General features: G+C 29.9%; 1 protein-coding gene across 3 annotated transcripts; it reads left to right on the top strand.

The window, feature by feature from the left end:
- Positions 1–1,381: 1,381 nt before the first annotated feature.
- On the top strand, positions 1,382–9,245 carry LOC101211712 (MLO-like protein 12). 3 transcript variants are annotated; one of them, XR_004214377.1, is made up of 14 exons: positions 1,382–1,524; positions 1,608–1,665; positions 1,745–1,980; positions 2,088–2,204; positions 2,640–2,700; positions 2,920–3,008; positions 3,118–3,192; positions 3,279–3,367; positions 3,465–3,514; positions 4,518–4,558; positions 5,135–5,308; positions 5,475–5,527; positions 7,746–7,781; positions 7,884–7,957. XR_004214377.1 is itself a non-coding variant. In XM_011651909.2 (14 exons), exons 1-14 carry the CDS (start codon positions 1,390–1,392, stop codon positions 9,120–9,122), a joined length of 1,638 nt encoding a protein of 545 aa, XP_011650211.2. In that variant the 5' UTR covers positions 1,382–1,389; the 3' UTR covers positions 9,123–9,245. The 3 variants fall into 3 exon arrangements, 1 of the variants encoding a protein (XP_011650211.2); XR_004214378.1 differs by having other exon boundaries at positions 7,746–7,797; positions 7,884–7,907; XM_011651909.2 differs by lacking the exon at positions 5,475–5,527 and adding an exon at positions 8,775–9,245 and having other exon boundaries at positions 7,884–8,012.
- The last annotated feature ends 10,370 nt before the right edge of the window (positions 9,246–19,615 follow it).

The raw sequence follows: 19,615 nt of genomic DNA, 5'->3' as shown, positions 1-19,615 counted from the left end.
GAAGAGATTATTGGCGTTTTTAGCAGTCAACGATGTCGTATTTGAAGGCAGGTTTTCCGCACTTGTCACATGATTATTCAATCAACTTCCAATCTATTAATTCTCTTTTCTTCTTACATACCATATGATCGTGGACTTTTTTTTTGAAATATTAATTATTTGATGTATGGACAAGGTTTGAGATCAAGTGAAGATCAATTGACAAATCTCTCAAGAAAGTATATTGGTAATTATATGCTCCCTCCTTTTTCTTCTCACTACAAAAATATAGAATGATCGATCGACTTCCATTTCTCAATTTAAAAAGAGTATAATATGTAGATCAAGTCAATCATTTGATTCATCTATTGAATTTTATAATAATGATAATAAGGAGAATTCAAATTTCTCTCATTTTGCTTGGATCTCTTCTAAAAAATGATCGTGCCACTTTTGAGGATGTATTAATAATAATCTTCAAATATATTAAATCAAATGTTCAATATATATATAATACAAATCCTCAACTTGCACTAAACAATAATTTATTCATATAGTGTAATAACCAAGCAAGTTTTTGGATTTAAATAGTGGTCAATTCTATTGGTGTTAACCAATTAAATTATATACACTCTTAATTTTGTAGAATCAAATATTTGAATTTTTCCTATTCTTCTAGTCTAATGATCCTTTTAGAACATGATCCATTGGTTTGATTAGAGGTAAACTATGATAGATTAATGGATGCACATTAAATTATCTTTTACTAGATTAACACATGTCTAACACTCTCACAATTCCTTAAAGCAACATGTGTTAAATATAAATATACAAGTGTGAGCTAGAGAGGAGCTCGATAACATATGTACACAAGTCAACAAAGCAAGCTAAAAGGAACATATATAACTCATAAAAGGTATGCCAATTTGAATAGATAGTATATCGTAGTAATTAAAATAGGGCAGCTAATAATAGGGTGATCATTAAAACCGATATAATTTTTAGTAATTAGCAAAACCAAACTAAACGAAATTGAACAAAAGATTTGGTTTTTTACTTATAACCTAGCATTTGGTTCGATTGGATTTGCTATTATATTTATTTACATCGAAAGTTTTCCATTTGATTCGGTTGGGAAATTTGTTGCAAACTGATTTGTGGGTATTATATTTTTTTTTATTGATATGAGCTGGTGAGCTATAGAAGCACATTTAATTTCAATGGGAATGCAAAATTGAATTCTTCCGTACTGTACGAATCTTTTTAGTGAAAGTACAAACTTGAGGATATAGTTGATTGCTTTGACCAATCACATATATTTCATATCTACGTTTTTGTCATTCTAATTTCTATATAAGAATACATAGCCAACGAAAGCAAAATAATTTAAGGATTTAATCACCAAAAGTAATGGGAGAAATTAGTAGTAGTAGTGGCGGTGGTGGTTCACTTGAAAGTACACCAACTTGGGCTATCTCCACTTTTGTTTTCTTCTTCTTTTTCTTAGCTTTTATCATTGAAACTTCTCTCCACCACCTTGCTCAGGTAAATACTACTCCACATTGAAACTTCTTATATACAATGAAAATTCTTCATATTTATCATGAATAATTGTTTATGATCTTCAGTTTCTCACGAGGAAGAGAATCAAATCGTTCGAGAAAGGTTTGCGAAAGATCAAAACAGGTTAGAGAAATTAAACAATCTTGACTTAAGCTTAATAGTTACAAGGGCTTATGAGTTATGATAAATTTAATCATTACAGAAATGATGAAGATGGGGTTTATGTCGTTGCTTCTTGAGTTCTTGGAATCATCCATACCAAATATATGTGTGAGCAAAAGGGTGGCAAAATCATTTCTTCCTTGTAAAGATATTGCTATGGAGTACTTGTCCATGGAACCAGTTGTTTTCACTTTAAAAAATCAAAGTTTAGGTTTTGATTCACCCACAAACCTTCCTCTACTCAATTCAGAGGAAATTGACCATTGTGACTCAAAGGTACTTCAATTATTATTTATAAGGTTAGTTTAATTTTGAACCTTCTTGAATCACATAAAAGTGATGTTAACTAAAATAGTGATACCCTTTTGGAAATTTTGTTTTAGGGAATGGTCTCTTTGATGTCAAGGGAAGGAATTTCGCAGCTGAATTTATTAATTTCTGTATCGGCTGTGTCTCATGTTCTCTATTGTATCTTCACAATGTGTTTAGGGATTGCCAAGGTATCACTTCAATACATAACAAAAATAAAAAAAATAAAAAAAATCATTTTTTAACCATGGTTTTTAGTTTCGCTTTATTTAATTTTAGATCACGTTCCGAAATATATTCTAGAATTGATAGAGACTTTTATATCACATTGATAGGTAGATATCTATATGTAAGTGTATATCATTGTTAAGTTCATAAATTTTATTATACTCTTATAAATATTTTCAACAATTTTATCAAAATTTGAGATCAAATTTTGAAAACCTAAAAATATAGTTTCGTCTTTTTAAAAAAAAAATTCTTCCTCCGAAATTAAGCATAATATACTGAAACAAAAAAAATTTAAGACTAAACCCTTATCATGGTAAAAAATCTTCATGTTAATTAGCTGAAGTATTATGAATAATTAGTTCATAGTTGGATTGAGAAAACTCCATTATGGGCAGATAAGAAAATGGAAAGCATGGGAGAAGGAGACTCAAGCTCTTGATTATCAGATTACCAATGGTATCTTTCATTATTTTTTCTTTCTTTAATTTCTAAATGTATAAAGGTTGGAGTAAGTCTTAATTGACGTTAAAACTAAGAAATTTCTTTCCTGCATTTATTACTATTAAGTAATATTTGTAGACATTTCCATATATTATATATATATATATATATATATAATATTAAAAAGAAAAAAAGTGCTGGGATTGAGATTAAAAATGAAATGAAAATGTGCAGATCCAAGGAGGTTTAGACTCACACGTCAAACATCTATTGGAAAAAGACATCTAAATTTCTATGCCTCTCATCCACTCCTAATTTGGCCTGTAATTTCACTTCACCTTCACCTTCACCTTCACTCTCATATTCATCTTTATTTTATTATTCAACATTAACTAATTTCATCCAATTTTTGTTTATAATATAATTCATAAGGTTTGCTTCATAAGGCAATTCAGTGGCTCCGTTTCAAAATCTGATTATTTCACTCTACGCAATGGCTTCATTGTGGTAATTTCCAGTTTTTTCTTACAAAACTTCACCACTCAAAACCTTTTATTTTATTAATCTAATTCAGTTTTAATTTCTTTTCACAGTCCAACATTGCTGGAGGATCTGAATTCAATTTCCAAAAGTTTCTTCATAGAGCTTTTGATCATGATTTTGTGCAAGTTATTCAAATCAGGTAAAGCTACTAGAAATTTCATTAAAATTTTCTTTTTTGTGAAATCTTGGATGATTTTCTCTCATGATTTTGTGTTGTCATGAATGGGATATTGCAGATTCTGGATATGGATTTTCTCTATACTGTTAATATTCTTCAGTGCACATGGTGAGATCAAATCCTACTCTCTATATCACCATCTTTCTTTATTGTTAATTTGACTTTGCAAATATATAATAATGATAATGCAAACCTCTCAATGGTTCTCCTTCATCTCAAATTTCATGAATTGATCAATCCATTAATTCAAAAGAAAAGATTTTCAAGTGTGGGTTTAAATATAATTTTATATAAATCAAATTGGACCATCTAATTTCAAGAGAAAAAGAATGAAGGCCAACGTCGTATTTATTTAGTTCAATAACAATGAATTTATTTTAATGGATCACATTGACGAACTGATTGAGTTTTCCTCAAACATATCAACTTAAGCTTTTTGCTAAAGGGGAAATTTAACATGATTATCAAGTCCTTTTCACTATGATTTAGATGTTGAAATATATATTATTTCTATTTTGTATTTGGCACTTGTTCTTTTTATAGTTTATACTTTCAAATCAATGTTTAAATATATATTGTCTGATAAATCTTAAAAATTAATCTATACTATTAATGTATTGTTAATTTTTCAATAAATCAAAGAAAACTATTTATCTCTGTTTATATGTATATATGTGTGTGTTTTTCAATTCAAACTCTAGTTTTCCTTTCTTTTTTTTTTTTTTTTTGTTTAGAGGTGACATTACATGGTATTCTTAGTTCAGAGTTGAGAGCGGTATATGTTTAATTAAATCTCTCTATAATACTGCCTTTTCTATAATTAATAACATTTGAATAGGGATGATTCTACAATCGTTAAAATACATGTTTTTTATTTAAAAAAACATTTGAATATGCTTTATTATACTTTTAAATCAACTTTAATACTATTAAATTAAAAAGTATCAAACTAATTTTGAATGATTAAAGTTGTATAGGGTAATGACTTTAAACATGTGAAGAAGTGATTTAATTTCAAGGATTTTAAAATTACTGTCAAATTAGTTGACCACAATTAGTCTATGTCATCATCAATCTTATAATTCAAAACTTTTATTTGATTTTTGTGCAGAGTTCTACAACTATTATTGGCTCCCTTTCATCCCATTAGTGGTAAGGACTAAACTCACCCAACGAAGAAAAAAGAGAAAGGAAAGAAAGTTGCTATTAGTAAAATGTCAAAATTAACCAATTTAACAAAATACTTATGACATATACAAAATTTTCAATATCTATTAGAAATCTATCTATTTCTATGATAAAATCCAAAATTTTGTTAATAGCTTGTAAATATTTTAATATATATTTTATTATTTTTGAAAATACGTTTAGAACGGTAATGGAAAAGTACATTATTATTTGGTAAGCTTCTTTCAAATTTGAAAACATGAGTTTTAGAAATGAGATTTATAGTCCAAATTTATTATTTTAACATAAACAATAAGCATTCAATGTCAACCGATGAAATGTCAAAAAAGTGTGAATATACTTGATACGCATGCATGATACATTTGATACACTACGTACTAAAATATAATTGGTAGACTATCGATGTATATGAAATACAGTTGTTACACAATATTGATCATTTTTGTGATGCAGTTTAGATATTTTGTTTTTAAATTATCACTAGCTCGTATTATATTTTTATATACCTGAGGCCTCATTGTTTTGTGAAAATTTGAAAAGATTGTAGTAACTGTGGGAACAAAGCTGGAAGTGATTATAACAAAAATGTGTGTAGAAAGTAGCAAAAGGAAGCCTGTGAGCAGTGGAGCATTTGTAGTGAAGCCTCATGATCGACTATTTTGGTTTAGTAAACCCAGCTGGCTTCTCTATCTAATTCAGTTCGTTCTAATTCAGGTAATTATGCTCTTTGTTTTCATAATAAAACAGTATTGGCTCTAAATTAATTTGATCTATGTTTTTAAATTTTAACCTAAGATAATTAATGGGTGATAGAGATATCTTTAATTACATTCCTATCACCCATTGTACTTTCCGATCTTCTTACATCCTTTTGAACCAGGACATGATGAGAGTGTTAGCCGTTTAGGGATGTGTATCCCTATCACTCCTTAGGTACACCTATTCATCTCTAATTTCTAATTCTTTACTAATTAAAAAACAACTAATGGATGTCAATGGAATTAAGAGGCGTGTTTGAATATTTCAATTAAGTTAACACATTATTAGTGTACTTGCATCATATTCCAAATCTAATGGGTGAAAATGATGTTTACCGTATTTATAAACATCATTTAAAGAAAAACAAAAGTTTGTTAGATAACCATTTCACTTTTGTTTTTTTTGTTTTTAAATTGGGTTTATTAGAACTGACCTTTTTTTTTTTTTGTTAGCATGATTTTCATTATGAATTCACACTCAGAAATTCAAAAACAAGATTTTACAACTATTTTCAAATTTTGGTTTGGTTTTTTAAATTATTTTAATTAAAAGTCTGATGAAAAAAGCAATAGGTTGGAAATGGCACATGTATCAGCTTAATTTTAAAAAATAATACTTATCAAATATGACTTTTAGTTTTCTAGTTTCTAAAATGAATGCAAGTTTAATTTCCCCCAATTTTATTACTCTAAAAACTTTGTAAACGAAAGAAATACTTTAATCACTTTGGTGCTTAGTTTCAAGTCATTAATATTAAATTTATCTTTATTCCATTCGTTTCAACTTATGGATCATTTTAAAAGCTACTCTTGCTTTTAATTGTCACATTGCTACAAAATAAAGAATCTATAGGTGGAAGCAAGGTTTTATACTAAATTTCAAAATGTAGAAACTAAAATTAAGTGGGGTTGAAAAGTTAAAGCATTTTTTAATTGAAATAAGTTATATATAAAACTAAGACATATAAAAGTTATATATTAATTGATGAATGGTTGTCAAGCTTACTTAAAATTAGATACATTGATGAATTAAGTAGGAAGTTAATTGTTATATGTATTTAATAACATGAAGTTATCGATCTAGACAATCCTATGAATAGGATCAATATGTTGCATTTAAGTGTGAAAAACAATACACACAAAGAGAGTTAGTTTAAGATTCTTTCCACTAAGCTTTTTTTCTCTCACAAATATTTTTTTTGGTGCTTATTTATTTGGGGTGTTCATCAGATACTTCCAAAAAATGGGTATCAGAGCTTGAGTTTAGAGTTTAAGAAAAAAGTTGCTTTTGCAAATAGCAAATAACAATTTAGTTCCCTTCCAAATGCGTCAACTTACAAAAGAAAATTATAGCAATTGGTGTCTATTCTAATGAAAATTCTACTTGGTTCATAAGATGTGTGAGGCTTTGTTATAATAGTTATGAAAAGAATAAAAAAAGTGATGCAACTTTGAGTCAAGCATTACAAAACACAAGAAAGAAAAAACAAAAAGCTCTCGACATCATTCATCAAGTCATTAATGATTCAAATTTTGAGAAGATTTTTGGAGCAACTATACATCAAGCATGGAAACTTTTGGAGAATACGTATAAAGGAGTAGATCGAGTAAAAAAGGTTTGCCTCCAAAATTTGAGAGGTGACTATGAAACACTGCATATGAAGGAGTCTGAATCGATTTTCGATTGTACTTCAAGATTTCTAACCGTCATAAATGAAATGACAAGATATGGTAAGACAATTGTAAAAAAGATACTTTGCTCAAGTTAAAGAATGGGGAGAACGAGTTTATCTCTAAAGTTTTTTATGTGTCGAATATGAATAACAATATCTTGAGTTTGGGACAACTCTTAGAGAAAGACTATAATATTTCGATAAATGATTATAGTTTTTTTATAAGAGAAAATCATGATGGAATGATTGCTAAAGTGCAAGTGACGAAAAATACAACATTTTTACTAAACCCTCAAACTGATGTTGTTAATGAATTTGTTTGGGACACTGAGTTGAGATAAGATGTCTAGAGTTCATATGTCTGTCTTTGAAGTGCAGAGTTGTTTATATGAGTTTATATGTTTGTGTTTGCGGTGTAGAGTTGAGATCATATGATAGGGTATATGGTGCAATTTTAAATTTTTTTTTTTAAATAATATGTTTGTTATACCTATTTTTTCCTTTTAAAAATTTTACTCAATAATTTTACATATGTATGCTTGAATAAAATATGGATTGTATTTTTGGTAGTTATCAAACCAAAACCAAAATGATTTGCATCTAAAGATATCTTGAACTTGTCAGGCACGCATTTTGAACTTAGCATATCATATCTATATAAAATGATAAGAAATACATCTGGCTGATGAAATTATAACTCAAATTTATTATAAATGGCAGAACTCATTTCAGGTGGCATTTTTCACGTGGACATGGGTACGTAAAAATTAAAGTAAAGCATACCAAAAGTGTTATATATATTTGTTAAAGTGTTTGAAAGAGATGACTTTCTAAAATGATAAAATATTGATTGAACAGTTTGAGTTTGGGATAAAATCATGCTTCAGTAGAAGGAATGGCGATATTGCAATCAGGATTGGAATGGGCATTGGAGTTCAGTTGCTTTGTGGATATGTCACCCTCCCTCTTTATGCTCTTGTCACTCAGGTATGCATATATATATCTTCCCTATATCTTATGTTTATTAACTTGCAACAAGAACCCACACCACCTCTTATTTAATACACAGTTTGAATTATGTTGTTTTATATATTTTTAGATTTATTAAATTCAACGAATGTGTGCTCGTTAGCACTAATCTAAATTTTAGTTTTTAAAGTTGTTTTAGAACTTGTAATTCAAATATGCATTAAAATTTCTGCATCTTAAATGTATCTAGATTTATTTGAAATTTTAAAAAATAGAATTATATTAAATTAGATTATTTTATAATAAATATCACTTTTGATGTTTTAAACTCATTTCTTTTGTGTTGGATTGAAATGTGTATCATACAATATATTATAAATTATATGATATATCGTATGATATAATTTTTTAAACGTAAAATATGTTTATAAATTAATTAATAATAGTTTAAATTCAATCTATTGTTTTTGGATAATGGTAGCTAGTTTTATGGTTTAGAAATATATAATCAAAGATAGTTTGAACAATTATTTAGATTGGTTGCAAACATCTAAATCTTCCACCGAGGATTTATCTAAAACCATGAAATAGCTTTTATCAAATCAAATCATTATTATTTTCAAATTGGTGTTGTTAGATTAGTTTTAATAAACAGAAACTATCATTATGGACTATACACAAAATAATGGATGACATTGCCTGATTATTTGAAGGGTTTTTTTCTTTAAATAAAATACAAAATCCCATGTTGATGTGTGGAATAATAATAATTTGTGGTAGATGGGAACAAGGCCGAAGAGAACAGTATTCACAGACGGCATAGTTGAAGGGCTAAAAAAGTGGCAAAAAATGTCAAAACGAAGCCTTTCCAAAAAGGCATTCACTTCAAAATCAACTTATTATTTTCATTCTCAAGGTGACGGTCATTACCAAATGAAGGACAAAGAAGCAAATAAATCAAAGCAAGGAGGATGTAAGAACGATGGTTCTAATGAAGCCATCGTTAGTGAGTTTTCTTCTACTTCACAAAGAAACACCCAAAACGAAAACCCTAGCGAAGGAATGAAACCAAACTATGATGGGGAGATCTCTTTTGCCAGCACTTGGAAACAAATAGAGATTAATTGAGTTGGGTTGGAGAACAATCTCATAATCCTCTCTATAGTTACTTTCTTAAATGTATATAATATATGTATTAGATATATCATCGTTAAATAAAAAATCAAGCATGTCTTAGTCTTTACAATTAAATGAAATAAAAAGATGCCCTTTTTTTATTTGAAAAAAATGTATGGTTTTGTTGTTTTGAAGCAAAGTTGCACATTCATTCATTTGTTCAGAATTATTGAGGTACTTAAGAGTAATTAACTTGATCAACTTTTATACACATGTCTTGTATTTGGAAGGTGATGGGGTGATAATAGTACATCAACTTAAATTAATCATCCAAAATCATACGATAATTTATCCAACAATCTTGGATCAAATTCGTATTTCAAATTATGTGAAAAATATAATTTGCAACTCGTTAGCTTAAGAGAATAGATAACTTAACCTAAGCTCTCTAGGAACAAGAACAATAAAAAAAATAAGTTTAAGAAACGAGAGATGACACCCGACTTATATCGGTTCACCCAATGTCCTCTAATCAAGTTTAGTTCTCTACCACCAATATATGCAACTTCTATACTAAAAAGGTTTGGAATAATGGTTCGAATAAATTTCTTTCACCTTTCTTTAGAAAAATTCTCACAAATTACTCAAACAAAACTTACAAAACCCTTGATAAAAGTGGAAAGAAAATGCACAATAATAAGCTAACAAGTTCAAAGAAAATTGCAATATTACAAATATGGGTTTTAGTGTCAGGTGAAAAAAAATGAAAATATGACTTTAATGTCGTTTTTGAGAAGGTGGATCATTAATGTCCATTTTAAACCACGTGAATGATAATGGTTTAATGTCTTTTTAAACTAACATTAATGATCTATCCATTTTTAATTTCTTTTAAAAAAAGTTATTGTATGAAAAGTGACACTAATGACCTTCTCCCTTTTTAATTTATTTTTTAATTTTTTTAAGTCGAAGAAATTACATTTCCCTCTCTCTCTCTTACTTTACCCTTTCCTATCAAAATTTCTTCTCTCCCCATTTAGTGTTTCCTTCTCCCTTCTCTTCTCATTCAGTGACCTAATTGAAACTCACCGTCGTCTTTGCGCCAGAACTCATCCCAATCGCCGTCGTGGCCGGAACTCTTCCTTCAACTCTTTTTCAGTCACTGCCACTTTCGCCTTCAACTCTTCGTGCTTCCGCCGCAACTCTTTTCCTTCAACTCTTCAACTTTTCAAGTCGCCTTCAACTTTTCCAGTCGCCTTCAACTCTTTTTTGGAGGCATCAAAATAGATCATTGAATCAATCTTTAGTAGGTTTTGATTTCTCTAGTCTGCTTTGTGGATTTAGTTTGGTAAGAAAATGTAATGGTAAATAGAGACTTGATTGGGAAAATATGAAGATGAAGTGGGCAGTGGGTTAATGGAGATTGGGGTTTAAAGGTAAAGAAGAAAAGTACAAAAGAGAGTGAAGAAATGAAATAGTGAATGGTAAGTATAAAAGGTAACTACAAATGAGAGAAAGAGACAGATTTAGTTTAGTATTGTTTGGAATTTGGAACGTAATATTCGTTTTTCTCTTTTTCTCACTTTAATTTAAGATTAACTTTTGAGACATTTTTAACTGAATTCGTGATATTAACATATTGGTATGTAAATGTAATGGTAAATAAAGAGTGTTGATTTGAAACTTATTGAAATTTCAAGAAAACCAAAATGGGACGAAATGATGACTTTACTATATCATCACATAATTAATTACATTAGTTCAATTATAGTCTTTAAAACGTTACAAAAAGTCTTAACAAAATAATTAATTATGTGGATGATTTGATGTCAACCTAATATTTTATATGCCCATTTGATATGCCAAAGCAAAAACGACATTAAAGACCTTTAATAACGCTAGCATAGATGTTAGTTTCGAATCGACACCAAAGGCTGACAAATTTCTTCTAGTGGTATAATAATAAACTAAAAAATATATCTTCTTTCACCAAGTGGAACTCACGACCATTTTCATTTCTCCTTGCAAATTGATATTCATGACGATCTCTTAATTTTGCTTCAAATGTTTAATTTTATACGTACACTACTAAAAATTTGGTCATTCTTGATGTATGCAATTTTTTATTTCTAGATGGTCATGGCAAAAGATCATTAAGAAAAATATTTTTCTTGATACAATATTTATCTTAACAGTTATGTACGTCAAGAAAAGTTTTCTTATTTTGTTGAAGGAATACGAAAAAACATTTAAAAAATGTGGATTCTTGATTTCCTTAATGGGCAAAGTTTTCTTAGTTTTGTTGATGCTCCACAAATGTCAATAAAACTTTTTCTCAATGAACAATAAACATCAAAGATAATGTATTAATTGACTGGTAATGCCCATCAAGTTAGTTAGGTTTCATTGATGGACATCATGGATGAATTTTTCTAGATTTGCAATGGCCATCATTGAAAAAAATTTAATATATTTGTTTTAGATTTCTTGATGGGTTTAGAATTTTTTTTATGATTATAGGGTTTCTTGATGGACAAAGACCAAAACAAGATCATGAACAAGATCCATCAAGAAAAATGATATCTTGATGGACATTACCCATCAAGAATTTTTTTTTATAATTTTGGGTTTAGGATAAGATCATGAACAACACCTATAAAAAATATGATATTTTGATGGACATTGCACATCAAGAAAAAACTATTTTCACGAAGCACGAAATTCAGACCCTTGTTAACGGGCTCAAAACACACGATATTCATCAATAATATTCTTAAATCTTTAGTATTTTTTTTAGTTATTACTTTCTATTCATCAATAATACAATATGACTTTTTAAAAGTTAACTATTGTAAATATAATTAGATTGAAATAAGTGAGTTTATCAAAATTAAATTAGTTATTGTATTCAACTTTAGTTGAGCTGAATTGAAAGTTTGTTATTTAGGGTTTTTAAAATTTGTCGAAGTTGTAGAAGTTGGCCAACATGAGTTTATCTCAACTGACACCTGTATGTACCCGTGGACAAAAGGTATCGAGTTCAATCCCCATTCCTACATTAAAATTTTGTAGACGTTGTTTATAAATTTGGATTTCAATGTTATAATTTTTAGTAGAAGAATCATTGAGGAGGGAATCAATATCATGAAGATGCCAATTAGAAAACAAAAAGGAAAAGTAAAATCTGGCAAAAAAACATCGAAAGGGAAGACATTTTTTAATGTGCTTTGTACATAAAAGAAGGTCAAATTTGTTGTAGTGAGAAATCCACCACCCCTATTAACAACAAATTAACTTAATTCTTTTTTAACTAATTACAAACCTTCATGCAAACCAATCAAATGGATTCTTACACCTTGATAATGATTATAGGTTAAGAAATAAGCAAATGAAATGGATCTTGATTTTGGGCTCTATCTTTCTTAACAATCTCCCACTTAGAGACTGAATAACTATCATGTCTTCGCTACAACAGTAGAAACTCTTCTCTTTACTCATGAAGAGAAGTTCAACTGAAGTTGCACACAACTTTAGTTTGTCAAAAAGAACTACTTTGGTAAACATATATGTTTGATTCTTACTTCCTAAAACTTTTTAAGGTACCAAAATTTATCTTTCACACAATTGATTGAATAAAATGATACTTGATCCCCCTCATATGTTTTGTTCTTGAACGAAGCACTAGATTCTTTACTAAATCCTTTACTAAATGAGAATAACATTCTTGTTGTCTTAATGCAAAGTCCCATTTTTCAATTTCAACCATGTTTTTTCCATCTCTCCATCGACAACGCCGACAACTTCTACGACTAAGCATCGACCAGCCAAATGCACCTCTCACCACTCGTGATCGAAGTTGTTTGCCCTTTCCATCGGTCGTCCTCCCTTTTCCGATTAGCCCTAAAATCTTTGTCTCCCCTTTCATCCCTTCTCCGATTAACCTCAAAAGATCTATGCAGAGAGCCATTAATGAGTATTTTGTGTATGTGAAGCAGAATTTTAGTTAAAGTAATGAGTCATGTAAAGGGGTTGAATAAGCCATTGGTACAAGAAGCCATTTTCATGTTGGTTCATATTGTTTACGGTACAAAAATATTTCTTTGTTAGAGTTTTATTGTGTAAGACCCAAACTTTAAATAATGTAGATTTTCCAAAGAGTTTAAGAGGTTAGAAAGAAGGATAATTTTTGGTTAAGTATCAAGGAGTAGTACGTTAGACATTTTGAATGATTAAGGTTGGCGAGAAAGAAGTATCGTAGAGGTTAGACATTTTAGCTAAATTCAAAAAGAAGTTTCTCACAACTCACTTGGAAAATTGCACTCAAATTGGTCTTAAAAGTTCATAATTGGAGTCTAGTTTTTTAAGAAGGTGGCTGAGCATTTTGGATATGAGAAAGTTGACGTTTTGAATAAGAGAAGGCAAGAAGGTCAGTTTGCGAGTGAATCTGAGTAAGATGCACTCCCAGAAGGCTAAAAAACGTTTAGTTAGGCGTCTTCCTTTGAAATTTGGATAAAAGAAAGTTAACTCATTTTTGAGCAACTTTGTAGAATGAATTTTGATAAAAAGAGTTACGAATTTTAAGTTATAACTTTTCTAAGTCGAGTTATGTCGTTTGGAAGAGAAACTAGGCAAGATGGTCTTGGAAGCCAGCTATGCGTTTTTGACAACTATGTGACAGGTTTAAGACAAGCGGTTTAAGGATTAAGTGAAGTGTCAAAGACTTAGCATGAATTTTGAGGTGTAAAAGTATGCAGAAGGTGTCTTAATAAGGTTTAAGGTGACATTAAGTAGGGGTGAGGTATCAACGTAAATTCATGCAATGGGCTTTAAAATTAGGCCAGTTTGAATATTGAATTTATAACAATACACTCGCGCATTTTGAATGAAATTACTCCAAAAAAATTTCATTTTGAGTCTATTTCTTAAGTTGAAGCTGTTGGTTTAAATTGAGTAAGAGAGGACTAAGTTTGAGTTGAAGGAAGAAAGAAAGGTCATAATTCGTGTGATTCTGAACAGTATGGACTTCCAGAGGGATATAGAGTTTATTCGTTGGAACCTGGAGCTGCAATTTTAAGGTGAGAATATTAAGTCAAGTTGAAACTACTTTGTAGAAGCAAACAGTTTCATTTGAGTTTCAAATTTTATGTTATTAAGCTCTAAATTTGAAGAAAGGTTTTAGCAGAAAATGGGTTTATGGGCAATGGAGGTTGTTGGGTGTGGCATGTTGGATCAAAGAGGTTTTCGACAAGAAAGAATCGGACAAGCATGTTAGTCAAGGGTTTGACCTATGATCTGTGAGTGGTTTTCTTCTTAAAAAATTTGTGATTCTACTTTACTATTTTGAAAGATGATTTCAAATGAGAAAGTGTTTCAAAAAGAGATTTCTATCAACTGTTTATATGTGTTCAAGCATGAGTTATAATATGGAAGCTTGATTTGGTGATTATGATTTCTATTCTATGAAATGGTTTTCAAACCATTAGTTTGGCTTCGCCAAAAGGCCTAATCTCCTTACGCCTGGCTCATGAGACGTCCCTAGTATATAAATAGAGTCTCTCACTCTAGAACAAAGGTGAGCACATTTTTGGCAAAAAAAGTAAGCTAGTCACGTCGTCCATTCTTCTCCCTTCCCTTGAATTTTAGGTGAGTGCTTAAAACAAAAGAGAGAGAGATTCCTCCATTACATTTTTCCCTCATCTATATGCAAAAATCAAAGCCAAAGAGTATGAGAGATCAAACTCTACGGCGTGACACATCTATTATATTTCCATTTTTAAATTACTATATTGTATTGTTTTGTAAGCAAAACCTCATGGCCGAAAGCCCTAATGTGTTATTCATGAAAGAAATGCAGTTCTTCTTTCATTCTCCCATATTTCTTGTCTCTTCCATGTCAACGTAGTTGGTTGGCTAAATAATAATTAATGATGTTTTTTTATACTCAGAGAGTTATAATGAATGCATTAGGAGTTTGGTTTCAGTGAAGCATGAGTTTCTTAATCTTGTTCATTCGAAAGAAGGAAAGGGTATAGATCGTAATCAATGAATAACTAAGAACTACATTTAGCTAAGCAAGTGGCGCGAAGAATGTAGTAGTGCATTCTTATCACCAAGCTTATCCTTTATATACACTCCTGAGATGTTAATGTTTGTGGCAAAAGCACCAAAAAGTATGCGTCCTAATTAAGGATTAGCTATTGTTACTACATTTAAGATGATTAGATAGAACTCATACCTTAACTTGTGTATTAGCATCTCGTAAGGCGAGAAAGTATATTATCGTATTGAGAGGGTGTTTGCATCAATTCTTAGTTAATAAATGGTTGTATTGCCTCCAAGTATTGAAGCATTAGTTGTTGCATGTAGTTAATTCAATTTTCCTTCCTTGCCATATTTATACTGAGTTCCTCTTTCATTACTTCATACCACCGTGTCGACCTTGCACCGCCAAGCACAGTAGTGTAAATAGTTAGGATAATTAGTATATTGTTCATATATTTTTATTGCATAGTGTATACCGCATGATTTAGTAAGGATTAGAAAAATTAGGATCTTAAGTTTTGTCTGCTCAAACTTGGACATACCAGGAAACCTTTATTCACTTATACTTGGGCAATATAGAGGAAAACTTGCACGACAAAATTTAATTATCATGTTAGCAACGCATGAATAGGAGTGCACCTTTCATCGCATAAGCCTATTGCGTGGTCTATTAGTCTATAAATTAGAACCACTCATGTAAACCCCGAACCCTATTGAACTTGGATCTTCTCAAGAACTTGGAAGGATTAGTTTTAAGTGAAATAAATATGGAAAAGTTAGCTTAGGAAGTGACTTGGTAAGCATGTCTTGATAGGTGGAAAGTGACCAAAAAATAGTTTGTTTCTACGTTGACATTTGTAGGCAACGGCGAATGTGCAGTATATGCAAGGACAAATGTGCAACATGGCATAATATATTTCCCACTTAAACTATGCCTATACAAAACGGAAACTCCACCATGAACAAATAAGTGCGGGTCTCATCTAAGGAGTCTGGTGGAATAATATTTGATAATTGTTGATTCTTTGTTAAATCTTGTTCATATTTTTACTTGAGAAGACTAGATTTAGTTTAGACTTTGTTGAAATTTTGTTCAATAATATCCTTTCTCTTGGCAAAATTATTTTTCTTGTACCCAATTTGTCTTCAATTTACAAGTATGCAATATGCATCTTTTGAGAATTTAAAGTAAATTTTGTTAAATGATGAACTCTTTTCTTCTTTAGCCATATTGTCTTGCATTGTGTTAGGCGATCTTTACTTTGTTAAATTCTTGGAATAAAGACTCGTTCTCTAAACTTTTTTTGTTGAACAAATGATGTGTGAATAAAGCAATTTCTTTGATGCATATTTGTTTGAATCTTGGTATGTAAAAAAGTGTGAGTCTTGAACAAATTAACTTTGGTGTTCAACCAGTTTGATCCCAACATTAATTTGGCCAAGAATCTGTAAAGCCTCTCAATTTTTACCTTGTATTTTTAGATCTCTAATGATAAAGAAAACTTTCTAGCGTCCAATTAATTTTGCCTCACTTTTGTTAATTGAGTAGTTTTTTTTTTCTCTTTTCAGACATTCTATTATCTTGAGTTGGAACAACTTGGAACTTCACTTTGATTCTTGTTACATCATGGTTCTTTAAATTTCTTGATTAATCCATCAACGCTTTCTTAGTTTCTCGAACAATCTTTCCTAGTTCGAATTCAAGAAAGAATCACCTCCACTCCTCCGGGTTCAACACCCTCACTTGCCACCACAGTACTGTAATATGCAAGGGTTTTTACAACTAATTTTTTGTCAAGTTGAACTGGTCAGTCTTTACCCTTTTCGAAATTACTTACATTTGCAACTATTTTTCAATTCTCCATAAAAAATTAGCATATATTGTTTCATAATTGTCCTTTAAGCAACCATACCAATTACATATCACACATGGCTTTCAAGCTCTGTCAGACATCTAATGATTGCATTTTTCAATCATTCATCAAATAACTAGACATAAACAATTTTGTTTCAGATATATATAAATAAATATTATATCATATCAATTCAATCAATATTTAATTCTCTAATTAGGACTTATTGAAGGGCTAATCCATGCATTCCCTTCAACATGTTCTTCTTCAGCATGAATAATATCATTTCCCCCTCTACAACGATAGATTTGATTGCAACCTCTTTGGTATGGATTTGCGATCTTTACTCTACAAAGTTCAGGGTGCGTTGGGCTACATCCAGGACTAACATCTCCTCCAACAATAGAACCGTAATCAATGAATTTTCTTGCAGTTGTGATCATAATCATGTCGAAGCTAACCAAGAGAATCCCAATAAAAACAAGTGTCATTCTCTTTGACATGATCATCCTGTATGACAAAAACTTATACAAACTTGAAATGTGAAACAATTTCAATTGACAAACACTTTAAAAGGGTGAAGATATTTATACACATTTAAATACTATTTTAGTAGTAGGCGTTTTGTTGTTTGTTGCACACATGTTTATATATTTAGAATATGAGTCAACAAGAACACGTTTGAATGGAATGGTTAATATTTTGCCAACTTTCTAAATTCAACCGATCGACAAAGCAATTATGAAACTAGTAAAGTTAGAACTAAAAACATAATTTGTTTTCCTATTAATTTTTTTAGATAGTTTTATTTTAGGAGTGGATGTATATTGATATTTAAATTCATAATCAAGATATTTATTTCTTTTTCTTTTGTTTTGAAAAAATAAATAAATAAGAAAAAAGGAAGTTAATAATCCCACGAGAAATAAACACATAAAGGTTGATTTATTGTATTGTTTATTCAAACTAAAAGAGAAAACAAAAAGTGAGATATTTTTCAATAATAATTTATTTATTTTCAAGTTTAGAGTAGGCGAAGAAATGAAAAAATATCGGTGTGCAGATGAAATTAGAAAAGCATTCTAAAAGGATTAGCGCGATCACAAAAGAAATCATGTTTAGAATCCTGAGATGATGCTTGAGGACAAACATTATGTTACATTTGGGATGTGATAACTTGTAGAAATAAAAGTTATTGTAGATTTTAAAGTAAAACAATGAAGTCTTATTGCACGAATACATAAAAAAAATAGAGGGAAAAATAGTAGACGATTTGATTACACTGTAAAATGTGTTATTCATGAAAGAAATGCATTTCTTGTTTCATTCTCCCATATTTCTTGTCTCTTCCATGTCAACGTAGTTGGTTAGCTAAATACTAATGAATGATGGTTTTTTTATACTCAGAGAGTTATAATGAATGCAGTAGGAGTTTTGTTTTAGTTAAGCGTGCGTTTCTTAACCTTGTTTATTCGAAAGAAGGAAAGGGAATAGATCATAATCAAAGAATAAGTGGGAACTACACTTAGTTAAGCAAGTGGCGAGAATAATGTAGTAGTGCATTCTTATCACCAAGCTTATCCTGTTGGCTTTTTGGCCTTTAATCTCAAATTAATTTATTTTAATTATTCAATTAATTTATGTTTTGATGATAACAAATCTGATTTTTTTTATTGACAATTTTATTAATTTGAATAGACCATATCGTAGAACTTGGAAAAATGATTCTAACGCCTCTTGAATCACCCAAATCGAAGTTCAAATGAAAAAAATATTGCTAAAAGAACCTTAACGGAAAAATACCCGAGATGGTGACGTGTCGACCAAGCATTCAATTTGAACCAATTAGAGAAAGCCACTTGGAGCAATGAAGGATTAACAAATGTGGCTTTTTGTTATGTTTTATTGACTTTTATAAAGAAAATGAATTTAAAAAGAAAATGAATTTAAAAAGAAAATGACTTTAATATTATTATTTTTCCTTGTATCTAACGACTAGTTTTTTTGAAAGATGGTGAAGTTGCTTTATTGGTTTCTTTTTAAACAAAATATTTTGAAAAGACATATTATTATATTATTATTTGTATTGTGTCTAACGGCTAATTAAGTTTAAATCTCAACCATTCATTTTTCTTTTACTTATATCTAATGATCCAAAATGATTTTGAATTTATCTTTCCTCTCTTTTTAAATACTTCACTTTTCCCAAATTTTAAAAGACAAGATCATTAAATCTTTACAATCCTCAAAAAGTGCAAAAAGCCAAAATTGTTATTCTCTCTAAAGCTTCCAATTTTTATTCTTTTCATCTTATTCTTGAGAGCTTCTTATTGTATTGTGAGGATTAAATTTGTGAGCTTCAAATTGTATACTCACTCTTTTAGAGAGTTTTCTTTTGTGTGATTTAAAAACTTCAACATATTGTAACGGTTGGATCCTAACCCGTGGAAAGAATCGAGTTTAACCTTGAACCCGAAGAAGGAGCAAGAATCGGTTCGGCTCAAATCCGTGGAAAGAGTCCAAAGAAGATTTTCAATCAAAATCCCAAGAGGTGCTTGGGAAAGTGGATGTAGGTTGAGTTTAACCGAACCACTATAAAATTACGGTGTC

Source organism: Cucumis sativus, chromosome 2 (genome assembly GCF_000004075.3).
Source record: "Cucumis sativus cultivar 9930 chromosome 2, Cucumber_9930_V3, whole genome shotgun sequence".
NCBI classification, from domain to species: domain Eukaryota; kingdom Viridiplantae; phylum Streptophyta; class Magnoliopsida; order Cucurbitales; family Cucurbitaceae; genus Cucumis; species Cucumis sativus.
The sequence above is the reverse complement of the archived record's forward strand: the minus strand, read 5'-3'. Positions and strand labels throughout refer to the sequence as shown.